Source organism: Oryzias latipes, chromosome 5, assembly GCF_002234675.1.
Source record: "Oryzias latipes chromosome 5, ASM223467v1".
Taxonomy (NCBI): Eukaryota; Metazoa; Chordata; class Actinopteri; order Beloniformes; family Adrianichthyidae; genus Oryzias; species Oryzias latipes.
In genome coordinates, this window is record NC_019863.2 from 15,950,606 (window position 1) to 15,975,441 (window position 24,836).

The 24,836-nt window shown below is 38.6% G+C and overlaps 1 protein-coding gene across 1 annotated transcript in view; it reads left to right on the forward strand.

Moving 5' to 3' along the window:
* The window catches only part of suclg2 (succinate-CoA ligase GDP-forming beta subunit), a gene marked incomplete in the record, with an annotated part of 109,361 nt that overhangs the window by 15,159 nt on the left and 69,366 nt on the right, over positions 1-24,836 (forward strand). The window contains 1 exon segment of the mRNA XM_023954993.1: positions 4,944-5,085. Coding sequence (XP_023810761.1) covers positions 4,944-5,085 — 142 coding nt within the window.

Sequence of the window (24,836 nt, forward strand, 5' to 3'; positions counted from 1 at the left end):
GCTATTGCAGGAGTGTGCGAAGCAGAGGGATAATGGTAAAAGGAGATGCTTAGATCTCTGTCTGAAAGATCCTTTTTGTTATTTGCAAAAAAAGCTGCTCAACAGTGTTGCATATATCTCACAATTTGTGGAGCTGAGCAGCACACACATCTTCACAAAGGAGATAAAATAAATCTTGCTCTTCATGAAAATGTTCCTAACCTCATACCTTAATCAACTTAGCTATAAACCTGCTCTGTCTTAGCACCTATGTTTGAATATGATATGATAAAGCAACATATTTAGGAAGTAGGAAAAACTTAAGCTAACAGTTATAAAGCAAAAAAATGCATTTCATAATGAGTCCCTTGCTGCCTGAATGTGAAGTTACATTTTCTTTTTGGAACTAAAAAAAAAAAAATCACCTTTTTGATACAAGCTGTCTGTAAGTTTGGTTCTTGCATTGCCCTAGGTTCTTTCCATTTTCTGGTGTCTTGCCTCAGTTAACTGGCAGAGCCAGGGGGGGCACCTCAGGCCCCACCTGACTTCTCCAATAAGCAGTTGTTATTTTGGGAAGTCTGTATAGCTGTATAGCTTCTTTTCACTTCTTTTCATTGTTCTCAGGGAGTCACATTGTCTGGTTTGGGCTTCTCATTAGTTAGTTACTTTCTAAGGTAACCACGAACAAAAGTGTTGAAAATCAACCTACTCTTTATAAAGCAATCAGTGACTATGCTATTTTCCACGTCATTAGTAATTATTAACGACTATTTTATAATAGTAGCCTATATAGCTCTTTTAGTGGCATAAGAGTAGTTGATTTTGTAATTTTTTGTTATTCTACATTTAAAAAACAACAACGACCTTATCCTCTTGGGTTAGCTATCAGAGCTTGCTAAGGTCTAAAACTACATACCAGCCTCCCAAAAATGCATGTTTTCAAATTGACTAAACCAATGTATGTTATGGAGCCCGTGTCCTGACATGGAAAAAATAAAATAAAAAGATATTAATTTGTGGGAGCAAGATATTAATTTGTGGGAATGAGATATATTTTATTTTTTCCATGTCAGGACACGGGCTCCGTAGTATGTTCTATTGTTAGATTAAAAAAAAAAAAAAAGTTATATTTTTCCATCTTATAACCATTACATTGAATTTGACCAATATTTCCTCAATTTAATGTCTTCACCATAGGGATCTGTATGGCAAATAAAACTTGAGATACATGTAATTTTTAGTATTTCGAGACTGACTCTAAGTGGCAATCACTAGTTCGGCTAGATTAAACAGCTAATTGGTTTCTTAAACAATAATAGACCAAATTGTAGTAATTTTAGCCATATTGTTTGTCCAATTCTAAATTTTTGGCTGTTATTTCTGCTTTATATGATGATGGGTGCTTTTTTTCTGTTTGATTTTCTGCATTTACAGCTATTTCAGCTAACAGTTTAGCATTCTGTCTGTGATATATAAATACAATTTACTTACTTGATTATATTTTAAGCAATAAGAGGAACAGTTTTTGGGAATAACGCAAGCAAAGGGAATTGACATTTAATTAGTTTTACCTGATCTTTAAAGACCCTATCCAGTCATCTTTTGATCTATTTTAAAAGTGTTCCCAGTGTTCTTTTAATTGTGATTACCGGTATGCTGTTTTTTGCCAAAATAAAAAAAAAAAAAACCCTACACCTGCTCGAGCGAGTCCAGTTGTGGTAAAAATGTGCGCAGATGCAGGTTTATGGAGGAAGGACGGATCCAGATCCAACTGAATAATATAAAATGAAGGAGTTATGGTCAATGTTCTAACTGGCTTCTTAACTATCACTCATGTCTTTTATATTTGTGTTCTCTGCATCCTTTTGGAAACTTTGAAGTATTTTATCATAGCAGCAAACATGCTTATAACATCAAAATTAGTTTTTTTTTGCTATTTTCTTGATAATCCAAATATATGGTGAGATATTTGAGTTGTTTTCCTTTCGTACACAAACAGTTGCTGCCACAGAATGGAACAATGACAGTGTTATAACACCTCAGCAGTTAATATTCCAGGCATCTCTCTTCTGCCCCAGCATGGCGTCTTTCGCTTCATTCAGGAGAAAAACACAGCAGGGCTGCAGGGTGAGTTAGGTGAGATGTACTTGAAACTTTAAGGGTAAAAGGTGAGAAACTTTAGCAGGTGATGAGGTGATACAAGGTAACTGCCATACATTAGTTAATTTGATGTCAATTTGAGCAGATTCACATAATCTTCTGGGTTTTTTTCTTCAATTCAAATTAGGTTTTTATTAATCATTTTTTAGTATCATTAAAAAAAACACAGAGGCATTATTTTGCACATAATAGCATTGAGGTTTTAGCTTGAATTTTGATCACATTTATCAAGGGTTATTTAAATGATATTTTGATATTTTGTAGGTGAGTTCATTTTGGAAGAACTGAATGTTCATGATGTTGTTTTTTTTTGCAAGCATTCTGAAAACCTTTTAAGTCTATGTTAAGTGAGATGTAATTTTTTTGTTGTTTTGAATTTGGGCAATACAAATAAAATTGAATTTAATTGACACCACTCCCTGAATCTTACTCCAACAATGAAACCTTGGTTTTGCTATATTAAGCAGGTCATTTCTGATTAATTTCCAGCAGAAATATGTAAACTGTTAATTATGTCCATTTATCGAACACAAACCTTTGGTTCACTGTCAAGTAAGTTGATATAATTTCTTTAGTTTTATTTTATTGTGTCTGAGTGATAAAACCAAATTGTGGTCCTGCAGTCTTTAGAAACAGTAAATTAATATAAAGAGCTAAATGAAGGAGAAATTTTGGAATTTTGTGTAAAAAGTACTTTCTGTAGTGGATTAAAACTTTAACTTTGCTAATGATCATTATATATCTATATTACTTTGAAAATGTTAAGAGTAAATGGTGTATGCTTATCTAGCACCTTTCTACCTTTGTACCATCACTAAAGCCTAGAGTAATTTACAGTCATAAGCCTCATTCACTCAAGCACACTAATGCCAGGCAGGGCGCTGACCGGACCACCAGGAGCAATGTTGGGTTCAGTGCCTTGCCTTTGGACGATGTGGGGAAGAAAGGAACTAAGCCTGCAACCTTCTAGACAAAGGTCAACGGTTCTCAGCTGAAATCCAACTCCAATTTTATAGCCATGTTGATGAAATGCAGTGTTGTAAAAGCCCTAGTATATCTGTAAACCAATGACATTCAATGGCAATGACATCCATTCAATTTTTTCCTATTTAACAGAGTAACTGTTGCCCACCTCTTCAAAGGACTATAAGTCCCACTTTCTGAGTTGGTTTCTGAGCTGAGAAACTGTTAAGGTCAGGAGTTGTTCATTTGGTTCCTAGTTATTCTTCAAATACATATAATCCTCGAGGTGTGATCTTAAGTGCCCTTTTCACACTTTTGGATCTGTGGTGCTTTTTGGGTTGTGATTTACGTTGTCACAAGGGATCCAGTGTTGGTGTCATTAAGCAGTGAGGCTAGTTTGACATTTTCATTAAAGAGTCAGAAGAAAACTCAAACTATGGCCTAGTTTGGGGGTTTATCAGCCCCTCCCTAACAACTCCTCCCATCATTGCAGTATCTTAATGGAGGCACATACCTGACACAGGTTATCAGTAGTACAGGAAATTCAGGAACAGAAGTAGGACACCAGCCCTCAAGGACAGCAGTTGGACATGACTGATTTTACGGATTACAGTTTTACCTATGATCTTTTTTATAAAAGGTTGTGATGTTGAAAACTGGGTTATATTTTACATCATCTTCCGTTGAAATGGTTTCTAATTTAACTGTAGAAAAATAATGTTATCATAATGGAAATGAAAGAAGCTGAACCTTAAGGAGCACAAAGAATTTACCAGGAACATTTAAGTACTTCTTTTCAAACTCCTGGTTCAGACATCAATACTTATGATAGGATTTAAGGCAGTCCTAAATGCTTTCATCTATTATATAATCGTTTTTATTGCACTCAAAATAGTTTGGAAATGTCCTTCATATTTCCTGCGTGAGCTTTTAACCTTTTCAGTTTGCAAAGTGCTTAGACTTCTGTTTCCAAAGTTGTCACACTTTGCTGCGACCTAATTAATGGAGCAGATTAGGAGATTTTGCTTGTCCTAATCTCTCCTATATCACAATGAAACATTTTCTTATCCACTTAGTTCTGTGTATGCTTTACCTTATTAAATAGCCGTGTCCTTGTGAAGTCATTGCTGGCACAACAATCAGAATTTTTAAGACTATTGTATCTTGACATTGTCAGTATAAGTGAAATCAATTGTGTTCCTATTTGTATGTATTCTAGTTGTTAAAGAAATACAATTACTAGAATATAATTTACATGCTATTTCTGAATTCATCTCATAGTCCTTGTTTTCGTTTAATTTAATGCTCCCTCTTTTCTTAATAACTCCCGGAACGCCTTGGTTGTGAAAACATTTGCATGCATGCACACATGGTTATTTGTCCTCCTGCACTTGCACACCTGTGCTGGGAGTCTGTCTCTCATGCAGCCTGGTTCTCCCTCTGTGCGTCTCTCTTTCACATTAAAAAGCCAATTTCTTTTTAATAGCAACAACAGCTGGAGCTGACAGGGCTGGTGTCTACTGATGGAGCAAACTGCTTCCGAGCTGTCCTGCAGCTAAGACTCAACTACCTGCCTCATTAAAGAAAAAAAGAGTTCATAGCATGGGGAAGACGAGGAAAGTGTTGAATGTACATTTCAAAACAGGTTGTAGGCATGTTTTAGAGTTGTGCAATGGGAAATGTCTCAACAGTAAAGTCAGATTCTGCTGTGTTGTTGAGGAGAAGAAAAACATCCTCTTTATATGGAGCTAAGAGAGATACCATTGTAAACTCTTTTAATTCCCACATTCCCCATTCACTTGCTCGTCAAACCCTTACCCTACTTTGTTCCCCTCTCACAGTGCACCTGGCTGAATCCCAGGAGATGGCTGAATCTACAGGAGTACCAGAGCAAGAAGCTGATGCAAGAACATGGTGTGGCAGTACAACGCTTCTACGTTGCCGACACAGCTTCAGATGCTTTGGATGCTGCAAAGAAACTTAGTGAGTATTAGAAACACTGAAGCGCAAGCAGCCATGGATCCCATCTACTGTAGTGGTCTTCTAAAATCTAGATAAATTCTGAATATTTAAAAAAAAATAATTACAATTTGTACATTTACTGTTTTTCTTCACAACAGTTTGTTAATTTTCTATGAGAAACCATTATGTTTTTATTAAAGCCTGAATAAAAGCCCTAGTCAAGTCAATTCAAAGCCTTACCCAGTCCTTTACGGCTTGATAAAAGTTGTCTGCAGGCGAAAAATTGACAAATCTGTTCGGGGCATGCAGGTTCCCTGCACAAAACAGCAAGACTGTTTACCACTTGGTGATCCCGTAGAGAAAAAGTGTTCATGTACATATTATTTGGCGGGCTAGCTGCTAGCAACAGGTCGTAGCAAACACCTATGAAAATGCATGGCTAAAGTAAGGTTGAAGTATGTGAAAACAAGCGTGTCGTACAGAATATTTCTTCTTTTTTTAATCCCACCCCAAGGGAAAAGTGTGTGCTGGCTTCTTGCAGATTCCTTGCAGGCTTCTTGCATACAGGCTGACTCAGGTGAAGACTCTGGGTGTCATCCTAGATAGCTCATTATCTTTTCAGTCCCACATCAAAAACATTGCTCGGTCAGCCCATTTCCATTTTCCTAACATTAATCGTCTACGCCCCTCCCTCACTGTCCCCTCTGCTTCTATCCTGGTTCACAATCTGGTCACTTCCCATCTAGATTACTGTAATTCCCTCCTCTTTGGTCTCCCTCAAAAAACCTTCAATAAGCTCCAATTGGTCTAGAACTCAGCTGCCCGCATCATCTCCAGAACCCCCTCCTTCAGTCACATCACCCGGGTTCTCCACCAGCTGCACTGGCTTCCCATAACCTTCAGAATCAAATTCAAACTCCTCCTGGTCACCTTTAAGGCCCTCCATAACCTGGCCCCTCCTTATCTCTTCGGCCTCATCCATTTCAAAACCTCCTCTCATTCCCTCTGTTCAGCTCTCTTTTCCTCCGGCCAGACTCCTCACTATGGGAAGCAGAGCCTTCAGCTGCTCGCCTCCCAAACTCTGGAATTCCCTCCCTCCTGATCTCCATAACATAGACTGTCTAGCAGCTTTCAAATCTAAACTCAATACCCACCTGTTTATGTCTGCCTTCCCATCCTGATTCACTTTTGATTTTTCTTTTGATATTTATTGTCCTTTTAATGATTATTTTTAACCTTTGTTTGTACAGTGTCCTTGGGTTTCATGAAAGGCACTTTAAATAAAATGGATTATTATTATTATTATTATTATTAATAGTTTTGGAAATTCAGTGAAAGGTTATGGACAGGTTTTGGAAAGGTTCGCTAAAAAGTGTACGAATCCTGATGTATGTAAATACAGTCAGTATGCAACACTAGTTTATCCGACTTGGGCAAATTCTGTGTAGACCAACAAGTAGTTGCTTCAGAGATCGGTTTATGATTCTGCAGTTCTATCCTCAGTTTTGCCTCACAGCTACACGATGATCATCTCAAAAGCACCTTCCTAACCACTATCTCAGTAGCATGGCGGGAAGAGCGAGTGAGTGATGGGGGGAATTGATTCTACAACCTCCTTTTACCAATGACTGTAAAAATAAGGCCCAATGCCACCTGGCCTGGCACTCATCACCTCATATTAGGCAGCTAAAACACCAAGTGATTACCGAGCTCAACTGCAGCTCACCGCTCCCTTAGGCAAGTGTCACATCCAGCGAACAAATGAAGCATACTCAGGTGTGTGACAACCAGTGACACATTAACTTTACCTTAACACTCTCATTCAGGTCTGCAACTCATACCATCCACTGTGTTCTGCCAGCTTATGGTGACTTAGGATCCTCAGAAAATACAGCAAAAGATGACAAACTACCTTTTTTTAACTCTCTTTCCTTATTCTTTTGCCAAGTTGGCATCACTCTCAATATTTAAATGACGAGGAAAACTGAACTGTTCTACAGCCTCCTATACAACTTAAAGTCTATACAGACCTTAAAATCTTATTACAAAAGACATTTTTACTGGTGCTTAATTTTGATTGTGTTCTTTTCTGTCTTACACTTTGCTTGCTTAGTATCTCACTTGATGTCCCTCTATCTGTCACACACCTGAATGTGTGAAATGCTTTTTCCGTATCCACTGGGAAAGCATTGAACTGTATTCTGGCGTGTCCAGGAACAACTTTGTGGTTTGACCACCGAAGAAACCCTTGATGTTTGGAGCATGGACACCCTGGGTCCCATTCATAATTCCTTTTTAGTCAATATTACCAGGACATGGATTCAAACCCACAACTTTTTCAAGTCTCAGGACATTTTAACTCTACACCAATGTACACCAATGAACTGGTTGCTTGAAAAGTTGCTTGGGATAACAGCATTTTGCCAACTGACAATTGTATTACTAAAACATGAGGTCATGATCCTGAGGTTTTTGTCCCGGTTACCTATCAAAATCATTTTCTCACAATTCAATTTAGATGCAGGTTTGTACTTAGAATTAGTATGAATAGTGTAAAGGAGCAGGTGGTTTACAGCATATATGGGGGGACCTTGTTAGTTCTTGGTTTTTTAGTCCCAGCCACAGGTTTGTATTTATTTGCTTTAGTTATTAAGAAATGAGGCTTTATCAAGTTGAATTTGAATCTTCGTCTTGTAGATAGATATAAGTGTGAGCGTGTGTTTTATTTTTGGAGGGGTTAGTGGTGATGCCTGCTCTGTTTTTCATCACTGCTTTCAACCATGCTAATTTGTTTTATAACCTTTTGCATTGAGTTTTCATGCTTTTGGTGTTTTTTCTATCTCTTTTTCAAGAGGCTAATATTTATTCTTTAATAGAATTTAGATTATAGCTACATGCGCTCTCGTGAAGTTGGGATCAGCGACGGGAACTATACTTGTACGACAAATTGTCAGGAATGCATTGCATTTGTGTGAACAAATACAGGTCTGCACACATACCTATGCATCTGCACACAACTTTGTTCACACTGTTCCGTCTTCCTCTTTTCTTTTTTGGTTTCTGCACATCAAACCATCTGACACAAGCAACATATTTTCCCCCTAGTTGATTTATATTTTATTTGGTGTTCTTTCAAAACATAGTAACAGCTTTTTGAGCATATTCCGGTGAGTTTCTAAGCCAGCAAGGTGTCTGTATAGATGCAGAAGCACATAGCTATAATAAAAATATACTGAATACAGAGGAGATGTTTTTTTTTCTATATATTTACTTTGTTGTACTCGTATAGATAATGCTGTAAAACAAAAAAAAACACAAATTAAAGAGAAGTTGTGAAGACATAGATATTTTAAAAGCTCTCAGGCAACAATCAGCGCATGGTATAGTACTAGGTTTGCATTCAAGAGGTCCTACTAAAATGGACATGGCTGGGTTGTTATAATGCACTTTGTTTGGTTGAAATCAAATGTGCATAAATATATGACTCCATGTCTGTAGTTCTAAACTATGTTGGTTTTGTTTTTTTCCCCCTGTATTTTAAGCTCAGCTGTGGAGGATTTGCAACTTCTTTTATGTACCACAGCTTTGCAAAACATGAAAGGACCTTTTTTTTTAGGTAATAAACAGCAGCTTCACATTCACGTTAATGTAAAAAAGGCCCTGAATACAGAGATGATAATATTTTTTGTAAATTCACAGCCAAATTGAAAATACATGCCAGCATAAGTGCTCACAGTGGTTTGTGGATGCATTTAGTAAATTGAAATCTGTGTTCCTACTGTGTGTTTCAGACCTGCTTGGTCATCTCATCTCCATTAGTGCATCCAGTCTTATATGGAATCCTTGCTTGAGTGCTTCACATTTTTGTTTCCTGTGAATTTGCTTTAATAAAGCGGTACAATGAGCATGTGCAGATGCTTCATTTCTTCTAAATACATATCCTGTATGTGACTGGTTGTAATGGCTTGTGTTAGGTCATGCATTAATCCAGCAGAGGGTTAAGGTGAGAGGGAGGTTAATGACCTCTTTATCTAAGCACCGTTGCACCATTACACCAGCTGAGAATGGCAGGCTCCGACTTGTGGGGCATGAAGAGAGGGCATTGTATGAGGCCAGCTCTAAAATGCTCTGTTTGATGACTTTACACTGTGGAAGACATATGGCTTTGCTCTGTACAGAAGAGGTTGATGGTTAATATTTTTTTTTTTAAGAGGCCCTTCCTTCTTTTGAGTGAACTGTTAAAGCATAAAAACACAACTGAATGACATTCATTGCTTTTCAATGCAAGCAGAGACAAAGCAAACATGAACTACAACTAGAAGTCCATACTCGCTTAACCACTTAGGTTGACAGTTCACTAACAGCTATGTTACACAGAAAGGCCTACAACTCAACTCATGCACTATTAAGTGGTCCAGCTTCATTGCAATTGACTGAATTATTCCTTTGTGACTGTCAAAGCAACCTAAAACTCAACCACTGAAAGATAAAAAAAAAGCCTTATATGGATCCTCTGCGGTCTTGTTAGAAAGTTTCAATATAAAGGGATATATACATAGAAAAAACGGTTATATTTCTGTGATGCTATACCCAATGAAACCTCCAGAAAGTTATAAGAAAGTCCAAAGCTCTTCTACTACACAGACAAAGTGGAACAACGCCTGTTGTGTCCTTCAAAAGCCAGTAATAATGACCTTTATTTTTATTTTGTACATGTTTTTAAAAAGTTCAGATTTAAATAATTTTTCTACACTATGTTAGTCTCATCAGTTTTGTGATACAAGAAGTGTGCATACTTATTGTGGGTGAAGATGTGTGGTTGCAAATTTCAAAGTTAGACTAAGTAATGTCTTACATTATTGCATTGCTTGCTTGCTACTCACTTTCTGCTGGTAAGATATTGATAAATGCTTAAAGCGTCTGTTACTTTAGTTTGTCCACCCAACTTTTATTGCACAGTGTTACATTAAATTAGATTTTAGATGTGGAATTGTTTGGAACCTTCTGTTTTTTTAATTATTGCTTTGAAAAAATGTGGCACAAGCTGTAATCCCTTAATGTATTTTTCTGTCTGACAGCCTTGATAAAAAAAACGTTATTTATCAATAATGTTACCAATGTTAAATGTTTGTAATGTCAACTTTGCATATTTTAGTTTTTAGTTGTCATGTTATGTCCTTGTCTCAATGGGAAACTGCTTTTCAATAATGTTTACTGCTTGTTTTACCTCATTTCAGTATTTTAAAAATGACTTTTTCAAAAAAGTAATAACAATTTGAAAGTATTTTTCTGTTAGATGTAAAAATAATTCTTAAAGCAAACATTTTACAAACCTTTTTTTGTTTTGTTGTGTGTTGAAAAAGTCTGAGGTGCTTCAGAAATGAATATAAATGTTGTTTTCGCCTTTTGCAACAAGTGCAATGGCCGTGTACATGCACAGGAATATACATGCTCACACACCCTTCTTCATCCAGAGAATATGATTATGCAGTCCACTTTGTGTGTCGCCACACGCTTGACAGATGCACCTGTTGAGCAAATCTTGATGGATTTTCTCTCTAAATTCCAAATCAAACCCATATTTTCCCTCCCTCTTCTTCTTATTCATGCCTGGCAGACCTCCTGCTTCCCACACAAAACACTTATTGACAAAATGGTGATGGAGGAATTCATAGCTTCACAGTCACATCTTTAACGCATGCTGAGCCTTAGTATGAATGTGAGGAAAATATACTTGTATACTGTATATATGGTGCATGCGTGCGTGCGTGTATGTATAGGTGTGTGGTCTATCACTTGAACACATTTTTAACATTTTTGTGATTTTTAGATTGACTTTTGGGTGTGTGTGCGTGTGTGTGCGTGCGTGCATTGCTTGTGTTTGTGTATTTATAGGTGTGTTGTCTATCACTTGAACACATTTTTAACATTTTTGTGTTTATATTTGTGCTCATATTTTCTTTGACTTCAATTTTTTTTCTGGTTTCATGCATTTTTTAGATTGACGTGTGTGTTTGTGCATGCGTGCGGGTGTGTGTGCGTGCGTGCGGGTGTGTGTATGTATAGGTGTGTTGTCTATCACTTGAACACATCTTTATCATTTTTGTGTTTATATTTGTGCTCATATTTGTTTTGACTTTTATTTTTTTTCTGGTTTCATGCATTTTTATGGCCCGCAGCACTCACAGAGTGCAAGGACCATATTGTAACTGGTACGAGGGTCGAACACTCAAAAAGGTCCAAAACGTCAAAAAAACGCGTCAAAACGCCAAAAAATGGGGTCAAAAGTCGCCCAAAGCACACAACGACACGACAATTGTGTAACGCAACAAAACGCAACAAAAATAGACACACACACGCACAACACCCCGCACAAACGACAAAATTGTAGTCGCAAAAATGACGACAAAAACCCAAAAAAGCCCCAAAAAGCCCTCAAAAGACGGGTTTAAAGCCAAAACGACATGCCCAGCCTATAGTAAAAGACAGGCCGCATTGAAATACATAGGCCACCTGACTGCAAAAACTTCTATATTGTTTCTGCTTTGTTTCATTATTATTATTATTATTATTCCGCTTTCTATCTGCGCCTTTGAGCTCAAATTTGACCCCCGCCACATACCCGAAAACTCACCAAAATTGGCACACACCTGGGATAAATTGAAAATGAATTTTCGGCAAAGAGAACGTCACCCCCCCCACGACGATGACATCACGGCGAGCGTTCCCGTAAAAAAAATGAATGGGCCGAAAATCGCTTATGGGGCCAAAAAAAAATATTTTGAAATACAGTTACAAAACCAAAACATGCGTGTTGGAGATATCCCAAAGAAGTTATGAAATCATTATGGGATGGCCACACGACCTACGGCTTGGCGGCCATTTTGTGGCGAACTCAGAGAAATGGCGATTTTCGTGTTTTTTCACAATATGGGAAAACGACACTTTTGTTCAAGCGATTTTCACGAAATTGCACACACATGCCACAAACACGATTCTACAACTACCAAAGAAGTTTTGTTGACCTTTGACCTTGGGAAGGGGCGGCCATCTTGAATTTTCATAAAAAAGCACCTTTAGTAAGATATTCAAACGAAAACTCGTCCTAGGAATTTTCATCGATCTTTTTGAAACTTCTTGGGCATCAATGGCAATCAATTGTGGACAAAATGTTGGAATTAAAAGTTGTAGATCTTGAAACGCGTGCGCGTGGCGAATTCGCAACCGTCGCCATTTTAGCTAGCTTGCACATATTTTATCGGAATGTCGTGAAAATGAAATATACGATTCCCTGGGCCACACTGAACAAAACGATGTCAGATACGACAAAATCGATAAAGGAATGTGGCCGTGGTAAACAAAAAACGATCACAAAAAAAAGTGCTGACTCGGCTAAAAAAAAAAAATTCGGATTTTTTTTTTATGAATCGGCTAGCGAAACCCAGATAACTTTGTCGGGTATATCCAAACAAAGTTTTGAAATCATTACGTGATGGCGACACGACCTACGGTTTGGCGACCATTTTGTGCCAAAATCAGCCATTTTGTGTTTTTCGCGTTTTTACACAATATGGAAAAAGGAACTTTTTTTTTGAGCGATTTTCACGAAATTTGACTCGCATGTCCGTAGCATAAGTCTACAATTACCTCTGGAGTTTCGTCGACCTTTGACCTCGGGAAAAGGCGACCATCTTGAATTTTCTATAAAAAACACCTGTGCCATTGGATTCAAACGTAAACTTGTCGTTGGAATTTTCAGCGATCGTCTCGAAACTTTTTGGGCATCAATGGCAAGCTACTGTGGAAAAAATGTTGGAATTAGAAGTTGTAGATTTTAAACGGCGTGCGCGTGGCGAGCTAGCAAAGTGGCGCACTGTTATAACTCCCATGCATTTCAATACAATACAGTGAAAATTGAATGCATGCATTAATGCCTGAAACAGAATACATTGAAAAACACTGGATATGGACATATAAGGAATGTGGGCGTGGTTAGCATAAAACCACTGTTGCTAAGGACAACAAAAAATGTACTTTTACCGATTTGTCCGAAACTGACGTCAATCTGTTCGTCCTCCCGAGGGGACCAAAACATAAAATGGTTGCTATGGAGATAAAAACAACAGAAAAGCCGCCATTTTGGAAAAAGTGTTTTTTTTTATCAACTTATGACATATAGCTCTCACCAATGGAGGAATGTGTTTTTCTGAGTCAGTTGATGATGCTGATCGCTATGCTAGCACTTTTAGCTATGTTAGCATAACTAGCATAGTTAGCATAATTAGCATTTTAGGTAATGTGTTTTTCTGAGTCAGTTGATGCTGATCGCTATGCTAGCACTTTTAGCCACATTAGCATAGCTAGCATAGTTAGCATAATTAGCATTTTAGGTAATGTATTTTTCTGAGTCCATTGATGATGCTGATCGCAATGCTAGCACTTTAAGCCACATTAGCGTAGCTAGCATAGTTAGCATAATTAGCATTTTAGATACAGTGTTTTTCTGAGTCAGTTGATGATGTTGATCGCAATGCTAACACTTTTAGCCACATTAGCATAGTTAGCATTGTTAGCATAATTAGCAAATCCAGCCTTGACTAGCTTTTAATTTGCGGGCTGTGAGGGCGGTGAAGTCAGCGGTGGTGCGTAAAGTTGGGCGTGGGGGCGGGTTGCGTCTGCGGGCCATACAACGCCGCTTGCGGCTTTAATTATGGCCCGCAGCAGTCATAGACTGCAAGGACCATATTGTAACTGGTACGAGGGTCGAACACTCAAAAAGTCCAAAACGTCAAAAAAATGCGTCAAAACGCCAAAAAATGGAGTCAAAAGTCGCCCAAAGCACACAACGACACGACAATTGTGTAACGGAACAAAAATACACACACACACGCACAACACCCCCGCACAAACGACAAAATTGTAGTCGCAAAAATGACGACAAAAAGCCAAAAAAGCCCCAAAAAGCCCTCAAAAGACGGGTTTAAAGCCAAACAGACATGCCCAGCCTATAGTAAAAGACAGGCCGCATTGAAATACATAGGCCACCTGACTGCAAAAACTTCTATATTGTTTCTGCTTCGTTTCATTATTATGGCCCGCAGCAGTCATAGACTGCAAGGACCATATTGTAACTGGTACGAGGGTCGAACGCCCAAAAAGTCCAAAACGTCGAAAAAACGCGTCAAAACGCCAAAAAATGGGGTCAAAAGTCGCCCAAAGCACACAACGACACGACAATTGTGTAACGGAACAAAAATAAACACACACACGCACAACACCCCCGCACAAACGACAAAATTGTAGTCGCAAAAATGACGACAAAAACACAAAAAAGCCCCAAAAAGCCCTCAAAAGACGGGTTTAAAGCCAAAAAGACATGCCCAGCCTATAGTAAAAGACAGGCCGCATTGAAATACATAGGCCACCTGACTGCAAAAACTTCTATATTGTTTCTGCTTCGTTTCATTATTATTCTTCTTCTTTCTTTCTTCCACTTTGAGGCAAAATTTGACCCCCGCCACATACCCGAAAACTCACCAAAATTGGCACACATCTGGGATAAATTGAAAATGAATTTTCGGCAAAGAAAACGTCAACCCCCCCACGACGATGACATCACGGCGAGCGTTCCCGTAAAAAAAATGAATGGGCCGAAAATCGCTTATGGGGCCAAAAAAAAATATTTTGGAACACAGTTACGAAACCAAAACACGCGTGTTGGAGATATCCCAAAGAAGATTTGAAATCATTATGGGATGGCCACACGACCTACAGCTTGGCGGCCATTTTGTGGCGAACTCAGAGAAATGGCGATTTTCGTGTTTTTTGACAATATGGGAAAACGACACTTTTGTTTATGCGATTGTCACGAAATTGCACACACATGCCAAGACCCTGATTCTACAATAACCAAAGAAGTTTCGTTGACCTTTGACCTTGGGAAGGGGCGGCCATCTTGAATTTTCATAAAAAAGCACCTTTAGTAACGTATACAAACGAAAACTCGTCCTAGGGATTTTTATCGATCTTTTTGAAACTTCTCAGGCATCAATGGCAAGCTACTGTGGACAAAATGTTGGAATTAGAAGTTGTAGAATTTGAAACGCGTGCGCGTGGCGAATTCGCAACCGTCGCCATTTTAGCTAGCTCGCACATATTTTATCGGAATAGCCGGAAACTGAAATATGCGATACCCTGGCCCACACTGAACAAAACGATGTCACATACGACAAAATCGATAAAGGAATGTGGCCGTGGTAAACAAAAAACCGTCGCAAAAAAAAGTGCTGACTCGGCAAAAAAAATTTTTTTCGGATTTTATTTATAAGAATCGGCTAACGAAACCCAGAAAACTTTGTCGGGTATATCCAAAGAAAGTTTTGAAATCATTACGTGATGGCCACACGACCTACGGTTTGGCGGCCATTTTGTGCCAAAATCTGCCATTTTGAGTTTTTCGCGTTTTTACACGATATGGAAAATTGAGTTTTTTTTCGAGCGATTTTCACGAAATTTGACTCGCATGTCCCTAGCGTAAGTCTACAATCACCTTTGGAGTTTCGTCGACCTTTGACCTCGGGAAAAGGCGGCCATCTTGAATTTTCTATAAAAAACACCTTAACCACCAGATTCAAACGTAAACTTGTCGTTGGAATTTTCTTCGATCGTCTCAAAACTTTTTGGGCATCAATGGCAAGCTACTGTGGAAAAAATGTTGGAATTAGAAGTTGTAGATTTTGAACGGCGTGCGCGTGGCAAGCTAGCAAAGTGGCGCACTGTTATAACTCCCATGCATTTCAATACAATACAGTGAAAATTTAATGCATGGATTAATGCCTGAAACTGAATACATTGAAAAACACTGGATATGGACATATAAGGAATGTGGGCGTGGTTAGCATAAAACCACTGTTGCTAAGGACGACAAAAAGTTTACTTTTACCGATTTGTCCGAAACGGACGTCAATCTGTTCGTCCTCCCGAGGGGACCAAAACATAAAATGGTTGCTATGGAGATAAAATCAACAGAAAAGCCGCCATTTTGGAAAAAGTGTTTTTTTTTATCAACTTATGACATATAGCTCTCACCAATGGAGGAATGTGTTTTTCTGAGTCAGTTGATGATGCTGATCGCTATGCTAGCACTTTTAGCCACATTAGCATAGCTAGCATAGTTAGCATAATTAGCATTTTAGGTAATGTGTTTTTCTGAGTCAGTTGATGATGCTGATCGCTATGCTAGCACTTTTAGCTGTGTTAGCATAACTAGCATAGTTAGCATAATTAGCATTTTTGGTAATGTGTTTTTCTGAGTCAGTTAATGATGCTGATCGCTATGCTAGCACTTTTAGCCAAATCAGCATAGCTAGCATAGTTAGCATAATTAGCAAATGCCGTTTTGATTAGCCTTTATCAAAAGTGGGCAGTGAGGGCGGTGAGGGAGGCGGTGGTGCGTAGATTTGGGCATGGAGGCGGTGGTGCGTAGAGTTGGGCGTGGAAGGCGGGTTGCGTCTGCGGGCCATACAACGCCGCTTGCGGCTTTAATTATTATTACGTTTCTTCTTTCTTACTGCGTCTTTGAGCTCAAATTTGACCCCCGCCACATACTCGAAAACTCACCAAAATTGGCACACACCTAGGATAAATTCAAAATGAATTTTCGGCGAAGTGAACGCCCCCCCCCCAAACCCGATGACCTCACAGTCGGCAAAACCGTAAAAAAAATGAATGGGGCCGAAATCTCAAATGGAGCCGATTTTTTTTTTTTCAAGATACAGTTACGAAACTAAAACACGGGTGTTTGAGATATCCTAAAGAAGTTTTGAAATCATTATGGGATGGCCACACGACCTACGGCTTGGCGGCCATTTTGTGGCGAACTCAGAGAAATGGCGATTTTCGTGTTTTTTCACAATATGGGAAAACGACACTTTTGTTCAAGCGATTTTCACGAAATTGCATACACGTGCCACTAACACGATTCTACAACTGCCAAAGAAGTTTTGTTGACCTTTGACCTTGGGAAGGGGCGGCCATCTTGAATTTTCAAAAAAAGCACCTTTAGTAACGGATACAAACGAAAACTCGTCCTAGGGATTTTTATTGATCTTTTTGAAACTTCTCGGGCATCAATGGCAAGCTACTGTGGACAAAATGTTGGAATTAGAAGTTGTAGAATTTGAAACGCGTGCGCGTGGCAAAGTCGCAACCGTCGCCATTTTAGCTAGCTCGCACATATTTTATCGGAATAGCCTGAAACTGAAATATGCGATTCCCTGGCCCACACTGAACAAAACAATGTAAAATACGACAAAATCGATAAAGAAATGCGGCCGTGGTAAACAAAAAACGATCGCAAAAAAAAGTGCTGACTCGGCTAAAAAAAAAAAATTCGGATTTTTTTTTTCTGAATTGGCTAGCGAAACCCAGATAACTTTGTCGGGTATATCCAAAGAAAGTTTTGAAATCATTACGTGATGGCGACACGACCTACGGTTTGGCGGCCATTTTGTGCCAAAATCTGCCATTTTGAGTTTTTCGAGTTATTACACAATATGGAAAAAGGAACTTTTTTTCGAGCGATTTTCACGAAATTTGACGCGCATGTCCCTAGCGTAAGTCTACAATCACCTCTGGAGTTTCGTTGACCTTTGACCTCGGGAAAAGCCGGCCATCTTGAATTTTCTATAAAAAACACCTTTACCACCAGATTCAAACGTAAACTTGTCGTTGGAAATTTCATCGATTGTCTCGAAACTTTTTTGACATCAATGGCAAGCTACTGTGGAAAAAATGTTGGAATTAGAAGTTGTAGATTTTGAACGGCGTGCGTGTGGCGAGCTAGCAAAGTGGCGCAGTATTATAACTCCCATGTATTTCAATACAATACAATGAAAATTGAATGCATGCATTAATGCCTGAAACTGAATACATTGAAAAACACTGGATATGGACATATAAGGAATGTGGGCGTGGTTAGCATAAAACCACTGTTGCTAAGGACAACAAAAAGTTTACTTTTACCGATTTGTCCGAAACTGACGTCAATCTGTTCGTCCTCCCGAGGGTACCAAAACATAAAATGGTTGCTATGGAGATAAAATCAACAGAAAAGCCGCCATTTTGGAAAAAGTGGTTTTTTTATCAACTTATGACATGTAGCTCTCACCAATGGAGGAATGTGTTTTTCTGAGTCAGTTGATGATGCAGATCGCTATGCTAGCAATTTTAGCTATGTTAGCATTACTAGCATAGTTAGCATAATTAGCATTTTAGGTAATGTGTTTTTCTGAGTCAGTTGATGATGCTGATCGCTATGCTAGCACTTTTAGCCACATTAGCATTGCTAGCATAGTTAGCATAATTAGCATATGCAGTTTTGACTAGCCATTATCAAAAGTGGGCGGTGAGGGCGGTGGTGCGTAGAATTGGGCGTGGAAGGCGGGTTGCGTCTGCGGGCCATACAACGCCGCTTGCGGCTTTAATTATTATTCTTCCCGTTTCTAACGGATCCGTAGATCGCAAATTTGACCCCCGCCACATACCCGAAAACTCACCAAAATTGGCACACACCTAGGATAAATTGAAAATGAATTTTCGGCAAAGAGAACATCACCCCCCCCACGATGATGACATCACGGCGAGCGTTCCCGTAAAAAAAATGAATGGGCCTAAAATCGCTTATGGGGCCAAAAAAAAATATTTCGAAATACGGTTACAAAACCAAAACACGCGTGTTGGAGATATCCCAAAGAAGTTCTGAAATCATTATGGGATGGCCACACGACCTACGGCTTGGCGGCCATTTTGTGGTGAACTCAGAGAAATGGCGATTTTCGTGTTTTTTCACAATATGGGAAAACGACACTTTTCTTCAAGCGATTTTCACGAAATTGCATACACATGCCACAAACACGATTCTACAACTGCCAAAGAAGTTTCGTTGACCTTTGACCTTGGTAAGGGGCGGCCATCTTGGATTTTCAAAAAAAAGCACCTTTAGTAACAGATACAAACGAAAACTCGTCCTAGGGATTTTTATCGATCTTTTTGAAACTTCTCAGGCATCAATGGCAAGCTACTGTGGACAAAATGTTGGAATTAGAAGTTGTAGAATTTGAAACGCGTGCGCGTGGCGAATTCGCAACCGTCGCCATTTTAGCTAGGTCGCACATATTTTATCGGAATAGCCTGAAACTGAAATATGCGATACCCTGGCCCACACTGAACAAAACGATGTCACATACGACAAAATCGATAAAGGAATGTGGCCGTGGTAAACAAAAAACCGTCGCAAAAAAAAGTGCTGATTCGGCAAAAAAAAATTTTTCGGATTTTATTTTTAAGAATCGGCTAACGAAACCCAGATAACTTTGTCGGGTATATCCAAAGAAAGTTTTGAAATCATTACGTGATGGCGACACGACCTACGGTTTGGCTGCCATTTTGTGCCAAAATCTGCCATTTTGAGTTTTTCGCGTTTTTACACGATATGGAAAAATGAACTTTTTTTCGAGCGATTTTCACGAAATTTGACGCGCATGTCCCTAGCGTAGGTCTACAATCACCTCTGGAGTTTCGTCGACCTTTGACCTCGGGAAAAGGCGGCCATCTTGAATTTTCTATAAAAAACACCTTAACCACCAGATTCAAACGTAAACTTGTCGTTGGAATTTTCTTCGATCGTCTCAAAACTTTTTGGGTATCAATGGCAAGCTACTGTGTAAAAAATGTTGAAATTAGAAGTTGTAGATTTTGAACGGCGTGCGCGTGGCAAGCTAGCAAAGTGGCGCACTGTTATAACTCCCATGCATTTCAATACAATACAGTGAAAATTGAATGCATGCATTAATGCCTGAAACTGAATACATTGAAAAACACTGGATATGGACATATAAGGAATGTGGGCGTGGTTACCATGAAACCTCTGTTGCTAAAGACAACAAAAATTTTACTTTTACCGATTTGTCCGAAACTGACGTCAATCTGTTCGTCCTCTCGAGGGGACCAAAACACAAAATGGTTGCTATGGAGATAAAATCAACAGAAAAGCCGCCATTTTGGAAAAAGTGTTTTTTTTTATCAAATTATGACATAGCTCTCACCAATGGAGGAATGTGTTTTTCTGAGTCAGTTGATAATGCTGATCACTATGCTAGCACTTTTAGCCACATTAGCATAGCTAGCATAGTTAGCATAATTAGCATTTTAGGTAATGTGTTTTTCTGAGTCAGTTGATGATGCTGATCGCTATGCTAGCACTTTTAGCCACATTAGCATAGCTAGCATAGTTAGCATAATTAGCATTTTAGGTAATGTGTTTTTCTGAGTCAGTTGATGATGCTGATCGCTATGCTAGCACTTTTAGCCACATTAGCATAGTTAGCATAATTAGCATAATTAGCATTTTAGGTAATGTGTTTTTCTGAGTCAGTTGATGATGCTGATCGCTATGCTAGCACTATTAGCCACATTAGCATAGCTAGCATAGTTAGCATAAGTAGCATTTTAGGTAATGTGTTTTTCTGAGTCAGTTGATGATGCTGATCGCTATGCTAGCACTTTTAGCTATGTTAGCATAACTAGCATAGTTAGCATAATTAGCATTTTAGGTAATGTGTTTTTCTGAGTCAGTGGATGATGCTGATCGCTATGCTAGCACTTTTAGCCACATTAGCATAGCTAGCATAGTTAGCATAATTAGCATTTTAGGTAATGTGTTTTTCTGAGTCAGTTAATGATGCTGATCGCTATGCTAGCACTTTTAGCCACATTAGCATAGCTAGCATAGTTAGCATAATTAGCATTTTAGGTAATCTGTTTTTCTGAGTCAGCTGATGATGCTGATCGCTATGCTAGCACTTTTAGCCACATTAGCATAGCTAGCATAGTTAGCATAATTAGCATATGCAGTTTTGACTAGCCTTCATCAAAAGTGGGCAGTGAGGGCGGTGAGGGCGGTGAGGGCGGTGGTGCGTAGAGTTGGGCGTGGAAGGCGGGTTGCGTCTGCGGGCCATACAACGCCGCTTGCGGCTTTAATTTAGATTGACTTTTATTGTTCATTCACCTCAGTCTGCCAGTGCTTCCACATAATGTCACTACCTGAATTGGAATAAAACTGAGGGGAAATCATTCTAATTTATATGGCTGTGCTATGACTATTCAGTGTTTTTCCGTTTGAATGTCCAATGTTATGTATGTTTGTTTGTTGGATTATTAATTTGAACTGTTGCGTTTTTGAGCAATCGGAAGCTACCTTGAGATTCATGAGTCAGGGACGTGTGTGCAGGTTTGATCATTTCTCTATCTATATGTATACTGCAGGACATAATGCCAGCAGGCAGGGCACAAATGAAACTAGTGGAGTCTACAGAGGCATCTGAGCCAGGAACGGCTAGTTTCCCAGGATTGGGTGGGACACACCGTTGAGGGAGGTAGAGAATGCTTATGGTGATGTGGGTTGAAGTGGGACCTCCAGATACAGACAAAAGGAATTGCTGACAAACATGGTTGCTACCCCAGTAAATATGAGCATGACAAAGTTAAAAAAGATCAACTTTTGAAAAGAAGAACTAAAAAAAAGTGAATTAAGGCTAGGCCTGCACAATATACCGCAAATTTATCATTATCGCGACATCAAGCTGTGCAATACGCATACCGCAAAAGACGGCGAAAATCGCAATAAATGGTTACCTCAAATGTGCAAAAAAAAAACTCATGGCAGCCTGAAATAGTGAACAAATGAAATTAATCCCTTTATGCATTTAACCAATCGGAAGGACCCGTTTACCTTGTTGATCAATCAGATGGAGGCCTTTTATGTTTGATGTTTGCGTCCTACGTCGACAAGGGTCATTTGGAGTATAATTTTTAAACTGTTGCAGTGAAATGTAAATGATGTTTTTGGTTGTTTGGCTATTTGTTTATATACCGCAAATTATAACGTTATCGCGATATTTATCACCAATATCGCATATCGCGAGTTTTCCTCATATCGTGCGGCCCTAATTAAGGCTAAGGTCTGTTACTGTTGAAGCATGACTGAGAAAGATGAGGCCTGAGTCTTTGTTTCTTTTAATTATTGTTTAGTCAGTAATTTGGTTTTATATTAACTAGAAATAAACGAATTAAAAAATAATTTCGGAAAAGAACAAATGTTTGAAAAAACTATGCAAAAAATGTTATAATGTGTACATTATTTTAGCAAAATAGTTTTAAAAAAGAACTCTGTCAGACAACAATGTTGAACCAAGGCACAACAACCTGTGTGTGCTATTAAGTGACTAAACAAAGATAGAAGTTTATTATGGTCATTCTAGAAATTCTCAATTTTTCTTGAGAATCCAGCTTCCAGTTTTTAACTTTAGTTGCAATTGCAGACTAAAATGAAATGCGTTTCACAAATTTTTCCAGAAAGCGAGACTACTGAGGGAAGAACCAGCCATTCATCATGCACTTAAGCCTTCCTTAGCTCTTTCACATAATTGACCATTTGTATTTTCTGTTGAAATATAAAATAGCCAGATTCTTAGAAGAAAATGATCAGAACATAAAGAACATCAAAATAAGATCGATCAACCATGGCACTTAAACAAGAACTAGCTTTTATAATATGACAAGCAATTGCTTTCCTGATAACAATACAGCGTGAAGCAAAAAAGGAAGAACTATCTGCAAAAAGATTTTAGAGAATGAAAAGTGGCTTATGATGACTCTGAGAAACGAATTTTGGAAAATCCTAGAGCAGAGAGAGAGTAAAATCTTTTCTAGGAGGATTTGGATGTTTTCCACCTACAGATGACTTTGATGGAGCAAGCTTTAAAAAATGGGGCAACTGTTGGAACTCATGAAGGGTTCATGCCAAGACCTCAACTCAAACATGATGCTATTTTTTAATTTTTTTTTACAAGAGCCAGAAACCATACTAGCTTTGCTAACGCAACAACTAGAAAATGAGATTCTCTTAATGGAACAGATAAGTTTCATACAAGACATCAGCTTCATTAATGGTTGATGGTTTTGAAGCCGTACAAAAGATAAAACCTCACAACAAGGGCTGTGCAAAGATAGACGCTTGCTCACAGGAGCTAATGAAGAAGCTGCAGCTTATTAACAGTGTTAAAGCTCAGCAGGATGCTCTTTGCCAAAACCATGGGTAAGGAAATTGCTTTCCTGACAATAACATTGTCTGGGAGGAAGCTGAATTTCTAGATTGAATTGGAGGACCTAAAAACTCAGCTCAAAGAGAAACATGGACTTATTGATCAAGCTTGATTGCTGAAAGAATTCAGGCTTTTTTTTAAATTGTTGTATATGTTCTTCAATCCTAGATGTAGGAAGAGGGTGGTGTTGTGACAAAGGAGAAGGAGAGGCGGATGAAGAGATTTGCATTGTTGTCTCCAGGAATGTAAAGACAGAGCTTTTTCAGTACTTTAACAAGTTGAACCGAAAAGAAATGTTAAGACAATTGTTTAGTTTGTTGTATTTCTTGACCATATTAAATAGAACCATTTAGTTTTGAGAACTTCATCCATCATATACACCTTACAGTATGTTTTTGTTTTGCAGTTGTAGAAAAATCCAGACGGAAAGTTTCAAAAGCAACGCTGCCTGACCTTACACACACTCACAACTTGTCACCATGTCCCAATAGAAATCATGACCACAGCCACGGATGGGTGAATGGAATGCCTTAGTCATATGGCCACATAAGGGGGTTGACCCATACAGGTGCTGCAGGGTTTTTGGTTGTCTGGGCAGTCGACAGGTGTGGCCACATCTTAATGGTAGCATAGGTATGTTTTGCAGTTCCCTTGAGAGGTGTGCGGCCACCTTAAAGGATGTAATTAAAATAGAGTGTACGATTGTTGGGCTTGTGGTTAGTATATCATATTTGTAAGAATATTATAAGTTACAGACTTATTACTTATGCCGGGCTCTAACTAGGCTCTCTGTTGAAATTCCCTCTCTTCTCCCTTACTACTAAAAAACTATGGTGCAGAACTATCCAGTGCCCTGGGTTTTAAAAGCAATTTGGACACCATGCTCACTGCTTTTTTTTCTAAATGGGAAATATGACGTCACCAAATATACGAAGTAAAAACCTAATAAATACGAACATTTTAAATTAAAAGACATTTTTCCTAGACAACTGCTCTGCTTTTTTATTTTATTGTCACTCGACACATTCTGGTAGATCTAGCACTTCAGCTTCTAAAGAAAGTGGAAAGAAAATTGCTAAAACATATGACCACTTTATTTTCAGCTATGGACAAACAAATGTGTCTTGCTGTCAGAACATATTTAAAGCATAGACTTTAGCCAAATGTCTCATCACTGCATTCCCTCCCATCTTATTCACACAGTCCCCACCGGAGTTTGTTTAAGCACTTCTACATTTCAAGCGCCTTTTAAGACCACTTTTATCTTTCTCTTTGAGAAAATGAGACAGGGTCTCTGGTGAGAAGTGCTGACTGTCACAGTTAGTGGTGAGTAGTTTTTGCTGAACTACAGCCTGTCTTTGTTGAAGCACAAACTCCATCATGTTTTAGAACTGTATGTTTGCGGATACACCCCATAGCTACTTCCCTACTTTTTGAATTACTGGACACCCACCATAGCTATATGTAAAGACAAATTGTCTTTAAGGAAAAAAAAAACTTAAAAAATGATGAATTTAAGTGTTTTTTAAGTGAATGCTGCCTTCTTTGCTCTCTTGATCTGCATCTTTCTATGTTAACATAAGAGCTGTGGCAAAAACATTATATTTATAT